The 10,761-nt window shown below is 53.2% G+C and overlaps 1 protein-coding gene across 1 annotated transcript in view; it reads left to right on the top strand.

The window, feature by feature from the left end:
* The first annotated feature begins 1,982 nt into the window (after positions 1-1,982).
* The window catches only part of Coro2b (coronin 2B), a 110,344-nt gene continuing 101,565 nt past the window's right edge, over positions 1,983-10,761 (top strand). The window contains exon 1 of the mRNA NM_001427032.1: positions 1,983-2,375. Within this exon, the coding sequence (NP_001413961.1) occupies positions 2,361-2,375 (15 nt within the window). The 5' untranslated portion in view covers positions 1,983-2,360. The remainder of the gene's footprint in view (positions 2,376-10,761) is intronic.

Here is a 10,761-nt window from a genome sequence, read left to right as displayed (position 1 = left end):
GTCTAGTTTACATTTCTTCTGCTGCTAGAACACTCATTTTGCTTGGTGTGTGTGTGTGTGTGTGTGTGTGTGTGTGTGCGCGCGTGCGCGCGCATGTGTGTGTTGCTGTTAGTGGAACCTAAAGCCCTATACATACTAGGCAAGCATGCCATCCTAGAGATACACCCTGTCTTTGAGTATGTATGTATATGTGCACATGTTTGTGATGGCCAGAAGTCAACACCGGGTGTTTTTCTCAGTCCTTCTCTGTCTTTATTTCGTTGTTATTGAGGTCGGGTCTCTCTCTGAGCCCAGAGCTCAGTGGTTAGCTAGACAGACTGGAATGCAAATCCAGGGATCTTCTTACCTCGGCCTGCAGTACAGGTATGCACTGCAATACTTAGCTGGGGATTTGAACTCGGGTCCTCATGTTTCCATGGCAAGCACTTCACTGACTAACCCACCTCCCTGGCTCTATACACCATCCTTGATTTGTTCCTGGTGACATTAAACATTTCCTGGAGCCTTATGCATACTAGGCAAATGGGTATCTTTTTCAAATATTCTTTGCCTTTAGTTTTGTTATTGTTGAAGTAGTGTCATGCAGGAAGAGAAATCATACTATCCAGGGGTCAGCTAGCTCCCTGCTGTCCTGTCACAACATGTGGAGAAACCCCAGACACTCTAAGTGTACTAGTGTACAAATCTGGGGTTGTGAGGTAAGGATGGAGTTCCAGAAATGGGGCGCAGAGGATGAGGCAGGCATTCCCGGGGGAAGAGGGTGAGGCAGAAAAGGCTTGAGGTGTCACATGACTACACCTAGGAGGGATCTGGTGCTGAGCCAATGCCTGAGGCCTGAAGTTACATCTGCTCTCCCTAGGGACCTAGTAAGTTGCTGCAAGGCCCCTGGAGACTGACAGGTGTTTATATCCCTCCCAAGATGCAGAAGAGGTTCAAAGATGGCAGCAGCTGCGGAGGAACTCTGTAGCTCACAGACACAAGTCCTGGCTCTGACACCATTTCAGACCTCCCAAAACTGTTCACTCTTAGGCCAAAACAAAACAAACAAAAAACAAAAAAGCAAACAAAAAAACACCCACCACCACCAAAACAAAAGAAAACCCAACAAAACAAACCTGTAAATAAAAATAGTGGGGTCTATGCCAAAGCACTTTATGGTAGTTGTCATTGTGTGACAGTAGTACTGTTCTAGATACACAGCTGCGGGATGGGGCGAGCATTCTACCTCCCTGTTCCTGCAATATGTGACCTGGGTCTGACTGATCTGGTGAACTGCAGTGAAGAAACTCTGAGCGCAGATGGCACACTTCAGAACCCCGGGGGGAGGGGAGAGAGAGAGAGAGAGAGAGAGAGAGAGAGAGAGAGAGAGAGAGAGAGAGAGAGAGAGAGAGAGAGAGATGCCCCGAATACCTCGTTTCCTCCTCCCTTCTCCCTGGCTGCTGCACTCCTTATCTTGGTTCAAACCGGTTTTGCCTAGGTACTCCCGAAGCCACATTCAGGCAATTGTACTTCAAATTCTTGCTGTAGGGTGCTGCAGGTGACCTGGCCGGGATTTGCCTAGAACACCTGCACCTGTCAATCCCCGGTGATGTGGACACTCTTGAGGAGGGTCGGTCCTGTCTCTCTATAAGAGTTCCTCCTGTGTCCCTTTAACTATAGAACGCAAGGTCTGCAAAGGGGGCCTTTAAGAAGCTTGCCACCAAGCAGAGAGCCTCGGGGCAGAGTCTGGCAAACCAAGACCCATCTGGACCCTATGCCCCTGTCCAAGTACTTTCCACTTAGGTCCTGCCACTTCCTACTTTACGGCGTTGTCCTTAGGCGTGCTCATCTCTGAAATGCAAAAGAGTGCTTCCACGAGCTCTCCTGGCCACCCTGAACTCCTGTAGCAGCTGCGGGACCTTAGCGGGTGGACTTTGGGAACCTCCAGGGGGCGACCAGCCCTGGGAAGGCATTTCGGGCCGCACACCGCGCCCGTCCAGCTTGTGACTTCAGCCGGCGCCCAGAGCCAACGCGGCAAGGAAGGCCGGGTCCCCGCCCACGGCCCCGGCCGCAGGTGCCAGGAGCCCGAGGGGGGCCGCGCCTGGACGCGCGAGGCTGGGGACCGTCAGGCGCCGGGACTGCGCTCCCGCCTCTGCCTCCGCCTCCTCTTTGTAGCGAGTCCCCGGTCGGTCCTCCCCGCCCCCCGCGCGGCCCGCCGCCCGCCTTTCTTCCTGCCTCGCCTTCCTGCGGCGCGGCGGCCTCATCTATTATAGATGCTCGGCCGCGGCTGACATCAGCCAGCGGCCTCCAGAGCGCGCGGTCCCCAGCCCGGCCCAGCCGCCCGCCGCCGCCCGCGCCCAGCCCCGCCGCCCGCTTTCTGCATGACTGTCACAAAGGTAAGCAGCTCAGATCGTCGCCACGCTGGGGACCCACGGATGCTGTAGCCCCCGGGGCAGGGACTGAGGGGCGCAGGAAGGGATCGCGCGCGTGCGCGCGCTCCAGCTCCCAGGAGTCGCTTGGCCCTCGGGGGACTACGGGATGCCGGGAGGGGATGCTCCTTCACATCCTGGACGGTGTGGACCACATCTCTGTGCGCTCTGGGACTGCATTTTTAACCCTTATGGAAGGTGCTGCAGTTTTAACCCCTGGAGAGCTGCTTCGGCTGGTTGGCGCACTGGGTATCTGTCCCTCAGTGTCACGCGCCCTGAGGACTGAGGGCCCCCATGCTGATGATGCAGGGATGATGGGCTGGGCATCCTGGTCAGGCTCACTGAACCCCTCCTGCCTGTCTTTGCCATTTACCCTAGAAGCTTGGGCCCCACTCCAAAGCTACCCTGTAGAGGCGCTGCGGGTCCCTGAGTGGCAGCCAGAGACAGGGAAGGTTCTACCGCATCGGGTGGGATGGGCAGGGAGTATGACAGAGAAGAGAAGGTAGGCATCCTGGCAGACTCCAGGTTGGAAGAGGTTCTTGGGCTTGTCACAGGAGCCCGGGGTTGGTTGATGAACTTTTTCGGGATGTCTTCTCTGCCGTATGAAGGATGGAGTTAAGAGGAGAGCCCGGTGAGGCAGTGGGATGTGCCCAGGGCCAAGGCAGACCTGAGCCTCTCTATTGAGGAGTGCTAAGCCTACTTTGGACTCCAGTTTCCTTGTCTGAAATGGGAGAGTGATAAGATGGGCCTTGGTACTGGTGGAGAAAACAAGTGGAGAGTATGGACTGAGAAGGAGCATCCCCTCCCGCCATACTCTTCCCGGTTTCTGTTGGAGAGCAGACCTCACACCTGGCATTGGGCTTGGCCTTGGGCTTGGCCATGGATTTGGTCATCTATATACCTCAGGCCAGACCCCACCTTTCCCAGATGCTCAGCTGGCTCTCACAGCTGGGGAGGTGGAAGCCAAGCAGGATAGGGAGCCTACTGTGGTCAGAGCCAGACAGCAAAGGCTGGGGTGTCCATTCTAGATCCTTCTAATAAGCCCCTTGCCCCAGTGACATGCTCACTCCGGCTTGGGCGGCACTTCAGACCTTGTCGTTGCTCTCAGTTCTGGGATTTGGGAGCATTATGAGAATGGGAACCTGAGGCCTGGGGGTGTATTGCCTGGGCTTAGGGTACTTTGACAAGTTGCTATGTCAAGCGTCAGTGTCTTGGTGTTTTTCAATGAACACAAGTGCAGTTAGGCAGAGGTATTGTTATGGAGGTTGTAAATGCCAAAGCTGTAGGCAGGTGGGGGCTAAGGAGTAATTCAGGGGCCCTGGGTGAGGGCTTAAGTGTTAAGGCTGGAGATGACCCTTCAAGGATTGACCTGGCGACCTCTCCTGTCTATGTACACAGGTTCAGACAACTTTTCTCCCATGAATGTAAGACACTGTTTAACTGAGGAGAAGCTGAGATTCAGAGAGGTGAGGTGACTCGCCTAAGGTCACATAGCAAATATAGGTATGGAAGGATTAGGATTTGCCCTCGGCCTCCAGCTGAGACATCGGTCTGTGTGACTGTGGGGCTTGAACAGCAGAGGGACACTGTCTGGAGGCCTAGGACGGTGAGATCGGGGGAATTGGGGCCCACTTACCCCACTGTCAGATCTCGCCCTTGGGTACACAAGGATTATTCTCTAACACTCGATACCTCCCTGCCCAGCCCCCAACAAACCCTTCCGTGAAACCAATGTGGCTTCAGCTTAAGCCAGATCAGAGGATTAAATGGAATCCCCACTTTAACCCTGTCTCTTCTCTCTGCACCAGGCCTGCACAGCACAGCATCATTCTTGTAAGGCACAGGGAGGCCTACTGAACAAGACTCTTTCCTTGCCCTGAGAGTTAGAAGACATGGCCTCTAGTCCCAGGTTGTATGACCTTGGACCAGACATTTCTTTCCTCAGGCTTTGGGCAGGAGTTAGTTCCAATGAGCCACGTCTTCTGCTCTAACAAGGTATACTTGGGACTGTCATCTGGTCCTGTTACTCACAGACTAAAAAGGGAAACCCAACAAAGAAGGTAGGAAATGGGGGGGGGGCATTGTAGGAGAAAGAATGACTAGAGATGATCCCCTGATCATCCTGCTCCAGAGGAAGAGTCATAGTGACCCTCTATGTCCCCTGAAAGAGTCCCCTGGGCCAGTGCTTGGTGGAGGTCACAGGCTCTGAGCTCTCAGAGGGACTTGGCAATATAGAGAGGGTAAAAGCAGGCAGGAAGTTGCTAGAGTATCAGCGGGAGCTGAGCCCCAGTTTCCCACTAATCACCCTGTCTTTCAACCTTTCCCAACCCATTCCTCATGGGGATCCACAAATGCCTAGGGATCTGTGGAGGGGCATCTGCCCTAAGTGCCAACAGCCACACAGCCATGCTGGGACTCTCTAGCCTGGTGACATAGTAGGACACTTTTCTTATGGTGTGCATGCATCTCTATTGAATGTGTTTTACCAAGCTATCCTAATTCCTCTATGGGGGTGGGGGATGAAAACATGGAGGGAAAGATCAGGGAGCAGCTCCCTAGCCTGGAAATACCTGGTCAAGGCCATGCCTCAGCCTGTTCTACATAGCTCGCCCTTTAGAAGAGCCCAGAGGCTGCTTCCTGGTGACAGGCACACCAGACCACTTTTGTGCTCAATTCTCACGCCTGCCCTTCCTGGTGTTCTATCTAGATCCAGTCCCTGACTCCTGTGCAGATTTTACTCCCCCCACCTCACAACATCTGAACCACTGTCAGGTAGATTGGAGCATGAAAGGAATCAGAACTGTGTGCAAAGCACAAGGTCATGGGCTGGAAGAAAAAAGTCTGGTCTGTGTGGAGGTGGTTGGTGATCTCTTGCTGGCTTTTGATTGAGATAGTACTAGGGGTGGAGCTTGTAGGTCTAGGAAGAGGTCTACACTGGCTGGGCTTGTCTATTTATACTGTGTTGAGTTAGAGCAGTGGTTCTCAACCTGCAGGTCGTGACCCCGTTTAGAGTCACATATCAGATATTTACATTACGATTCCTAACAGTAGCAAAATTACAGTTATGAAGTAACAGCAGAAATAACTTTATGGCTAAGGGCGACCACAATGCAAGAAACTGTGTTAAAGGATTGCAGCCTTAGGAAAGTTGAGAGCCACTGGGTGTGTAGTGAGCTTTTAGGCTCTGAGGCTAACTTGGAGATCGCAGTGTACCCCAAGTGGCAGGAACCAACTGACCAAGAGGAGGACCTATGGGTGAGCATGTGGGTAGAGGCCACCCGCTATGGCAGCTACCTCCTATCTGAACAGTGACTCCAGGAAAGGGGGTGTCATTGTCACCATGTCTGTGGCCTTCTTTGTAGACCAGCCTTCTTCCTTCTTCCTTAATCACAGTCTCAGCCTGCTTATGGGAGCACCTGGGTCCCACTGAAAGGGAAGGGGACGTGGATGGCATGGCCCTGCCCAGGAAATGGTGTTTGGCAAAGATCAAACGCCTCCTGGGCATCCGGGGAGCCACCAGCAGAGAGCAGAATGTTAGCGACGTCAAACATCCTACGCTTTTCCTTGGAAAATGAGGGACCCGAGATCCTGGGAGCATAGGTCATGACCTGCTTGCTCCAGCCATTGGTCAGTCTGGAGCTGGAGGGCTGAAAGCTGGTCTTTGAATTCTGAACGACATCCTTCCTAGTGGAGTTATTCTTAAAAGGGACCTCAGCAGTCTGAATGGTAGCATTCAGCCAGATTCTAGTAACCCTCCACCCTCAGCTTTCCCTGTCTGTGCTGCTGAGATTCCTCTCTGCTGGACCATCTCCTCATCCAGTGTGTGTGTGTGTGTGTGTGTGTGTGTGTGTGTGTGTGTGTGTGCGCACATGTGTGTGCAAAGGTCAAAGCAATGCTGAAGTCTCACTGTCAGGATGGTGAAGGAGTTCAAACCCATAGTTTAGCCTGGATCCTGACAACCCATCATTACTTCCTCCCTTTCTTCTACCTCTGACCAGGAAGGGAGGTGAGCTAAAGGTCACAAACCTGGTCCAATGGCCCCGAACTGCCAGAGGAAACCAAGCTCTTCATCCTACAGCCCCTTGTACCTCCTCTTGCCTCTTGTCCTGCCTCCATGTGCCTGGTACTCTGGTGCAGGAAGGCATGTGGCTTAGCCATTCAGCATTTACTCAGCCCTCATTCCCCAGGATGCCTATCTAGACCAGCCCATGGCTTGTTACCAGGGACATAGACTACACAAGACACAGTCCAGGCCCTGCAGGACCTCAGAGGAGAAGGGACGGAAGTGATGAGACAGAATCCCAAGTTAGATCTCAGGGCTGCGCAGGTGGCAGTCAGGAGCACTCAGTCCTGCCTGCATGCTGTAAGCGCTCAATAGATGCAGGCTCCTTCCTGCCTGCATGCTGTAAGCACTCAATAGAAGCAGGCTCCTTCCTTCCTTCTGTCTTCCTTCCCATCTCTGCCACAGAGTAGTAAAACCCATTTTCTAGAAATGTCATTAGTCCTTTGTTACTGCTAGGCCTAAAGGCCCTGTGTTCTCAAATGGGAGACCTCACCCCTTGGCACCTGGGGTTGCTCTTAGTCTTGTCTGGGAAGGACTGTGAAGTCGTGCAGAGCTTGCCAGTCAGGAGTGCAGCTGCTGGCAGGTCCCATGGCCTGGCAGCCTCGGGCCTGGAGGCTCAGGGATGGAGTGAGTTTTTCCACAGCTCTTGGGCAGACCCGGCAAACTGGAGCAGACACAGCCCCAGCCAGCACCGCTGGAGCCACAACTGCCAGCAGAGTCTTGGCCCCTGGCACAAGGGCAGCCATGACTGATTTGCATCTGTCTGGCTCACAGAGCTGTTAAGCTGTCCAGAAGATGAGGCAATGTGTGGACTCCCTGTGTGCCCGGCCCTGCTCCTTCTCTCTTCTGTGGTGTAGCTACACTGCCCTGAGCTTACTAGGTGGCCCCTGGGGACCCAGGCCCCAGCTCCAGAGTAGCCTGCAGCCAGGGCAGCTGGGAGCAGCTGGCACAGGACAGGCAGGCCCTGCCAGGGCAGGGCAGATGCAAAGCCAATGGCTGCCACATGAGAAGGAGCTGTTTAGAATGAGCCTCCCTTTGTGGGTCTGGAGTGGCACCAGCTGCTTGGGGGCATGAAAGAGTGGGGGAGGGGGAGCAGCCACTGGTTCTTCCTTCTTTCCCTCACCCCTGCAAGGGTCCCTGGAGGGACTTTGTAATCAGTTTCTGGCCTGGTCCTTCCTTCTAATTAATTAAGGAAGCACTGGGGGCTGTGGAGGTTTGCTGGGGACTCAATTTACAGAGTGCATGTATGAGCCACAGCCCTGAATCCTTTAGGCCATCTGCACCCTGGAGAGCCCTCTTGGTTTAAGGATGAGTAAACAGAGCCTTGTGGGTGGAGAGGTCACCACACCCTAGTCAGAGAGCTGATGTGGGTCAGAGGCGAATGCAAGCCCGATGCTGACTTGGAAGTTCTCCGCCTTTCCAATGTCCTCTTCCAATTCGCCATCCTTCAACATTAGCCGTCACCACGGTGGAACTAAGTGTGTACCTTGAAGAACTGGGAGGTATCATCTGTTCTAAGGACAGAAGACATCTTGTCCAGCACATGGTGTCTGACAGGAGGCTGCTTGGACTATGCTGCCAGGCCAGTCATAACAGCGAGTGGTACCTGCAAACTCACCTCCATTCCCAACACTGAGAATGGAAGACTCTGGTCCAAACCCATCCGAAAGCCGGCGTCTCTTCCAGTTCCTGGTGAAGGAGGGCGCATGGCAGAGAAGGCAGGTTTTGCAGTCAGATAGCCTACTCTCATTTACTTGCTCTGTGTTCTTGGGCAAGCCTCGTAATCTCTCTGAATGTGCTTCCCATCTAGTAGTTGGGATTGATAACAGGAACATTTATGGGGTAATTTCTAGCTCTGGAGGAAGTGAAGTACTTACCACACTTACCTGGCAGTGAGTTTTAAGACAAGAAGAAAGGAAACTAACTGGTATCCTGAGCACTGGCTGTGAAGTCAGCAGCTTCGGGGGCCTGGACCAATCTCTGTCCTGCCTTGACCCTTTTAGTAGGGGCTGACCCTGAAAGGTCAGGAGGTGATTTGAACTGTGTAAAGTATGGAGAGGAGGTAGCAGGTGAAGCAGGGGTCACCTAGGAGTAGGTGAGAGGCTCAGTGAGAGCTCGGGATGAGCAAATGTCTGAACTCCAATGCCCATGAGGACTTTGCCTGCACAGCACAGGAAGGAGTATGGGATATGGGGATCTTCTCATTTACTGCCTAAGATGCTGTGCTGCAGGATGCTCTGAAGAATCCAGCACTCAAAAGTCACGTGACCTGCAGGAGGTTGTGCAGTCAGGCAGAATGGAGGCTGACCCAGATGTAGGTCTCCTAACCATGGCTTTCTTCCCTCCCCTGGCCTGAGAGTCAGCAATGGAAGAAGGACCCTAACCTGGCTAAGGGAAGCTGGACATGGCATGGTCAGTCACCCTGGCTCCGTCCCCAGACATCCTGGACTTCAAGGAAGGCAGTGGTCACTCTGGCCCCAGGCTACAGAGTGAGGTCATTTGTTTCCAGATGAGCTCTGGAAAAAGGCAAGCAGGCTCTGGCAGAGAGATTCCCCACCTTCCATCCCCTTGGGCTCGGTCTTGGCAAGTTGCATTCTTGGAGCTTTTCTCACCAACTAGACTGGGCTTTGGACTTTAAAGTGGCCCTGTGGGGGAAGTCTGTGCAGGTGTTCAAAAGCCACTGCCCCGCAGTTGGGCATCTGCACCCTGGAGCATCGAGAAAGTGGGAGCTAAACAACCACAGCACATGTGCCACAGGCTTGAGCTAAACACGGCACACATGCACTGGGGCCTGTGAGGACAAGGGCTCCACTGAGGAGGGCTCCCGGGACCCCATGCTCAGGGTTAACTCCAGGAAAGCCTAGTTCATAGGGTCAAGCTCCCCGGGACTATGGGCCCCACAGCAACCTTTGAGGGTTAGGACTGGTGCTAGTTCTGTCTGTTCCTTCCGTTTGCTCCTGAGTGCTGCTGAGTTAGGAAGCAGCTCCCAGCCTCTCACTCACTGGTACAGATTCCTATTTTCAAGGGCATCAACAGTAAGCTAATACTTCCAAAGGGCTTAGGATATGCCGTGTGTGTGTGTGTGTGTGTGTGTGTGTGTGTGTGTGTGTGTGTGTGTGTGAGAGAGAGAGAGAGAGAGAGAGAGAGAGAGAGAGAGAGAGAACGAGCATGTAGAACTAGAGAACTAGCCTAGAACCCACTGATTCAGAGACTTGTCTGGCCAGCGAAGTCCAATGCCCCTCCCAGTCTGCCTTCTGAGCTTACAGTTTGCCACCAGACCAAGATTCAACCCAAGTCTTTATGATTGCATCTTACAGACTGAATTGTCACCCCCACCCACACTATAAGTATTTGAAGAGGGGCTGAGAATGTGGCTCACTGGTAGAGCACTTGCCCAGCAATGACAGGGCCTAGGTTCTATCTCTAGCACTACAAAACAGTAGTTCACATTATTAGTGTATCAATCTTTATGGAAATCTACAAGGTCCTTGACTATGGGAAATCCCACAGTTGCAGAAACCAAGGCGAGTGAAGGCAGAGAGGTAGCTAAGCGTGCACAGCAAGTCCTCGGCTCAGCCTGACTCCAGGGCCTTTGGCCTAACTACTGTCAGGCAAGGCAGCAAGCCCAGAGCATGGCCAGAGTGAGAGAGCTCGAGACGGAAGACTCAGGCCTTGTCCTTTGCTCTGTTTGCCTGTGCAGTGTTGGACTAGGCCCTGGACATGTCCAAGTCCCTGTTCTCTCCCTGTAAACATGTAAGTCATATGAACATTGGGTGCTTTGTAGTTGTCATAGGAGGAGATGATCTACAAAGATGTCTTCTCTGTGCCTGCTCCCCCCATGCCGGTATCTCGATGTCTGCAGGGCTATGCAGTCTCACTCAATAGCTAGCTAATGTCCCCCCACTGCAGTCCCGACCAGGATTGATTCATAAACTGTGGGCGGAAAGGAAGCTCTTCCAAACAGCCCCTGTTCCTGCTCGGTGTAGACGAGAAGTTGATGTTCTTTCTCCCTGTTTGGTCGATTTGTGCTGTTTCAATATGCTTGGGACACACAATGTGCCTGTAAAACAACTGTGGTTTTGGGTCCGTGGAGAGATGGCTCCATCAGTAAAGTGTTTGCGTAAGCATGAGGACCTGAGTTGGGACCTCCAAAACCCGAGTATCCTAGGGCTGGACAGACAGAGAGACACGAAGATCTGGGGCTTGCTGGCCAACCTGTCTAGCCTAATTGGTGAGCTTCAGGTTTGGTGCGAGACCATCTCAAAAAAGAAGGTGGAGATCAACTGAGGA

Source organism: Rattus norvegicus, chromosome 8, assembly GCF_021556685.1.
Source record: "Rattus norvegicus strain SHRSP/BbbUtx chromosome 8, alternate assembly SHRSP_T2T, whole genome shotgun sequence".
NCBI classification, from domain to species: domain Eukaryota; kingdom Metazoa; phylum Chordata; class Mammalia; order Rodentia; family Muridae; genus Rattus; species Rattus norvegicus.
Note: the sequence above shows the minus strand (reverse complement) of the source record. Positions and strands in the feature narration are given on the sequence as shown.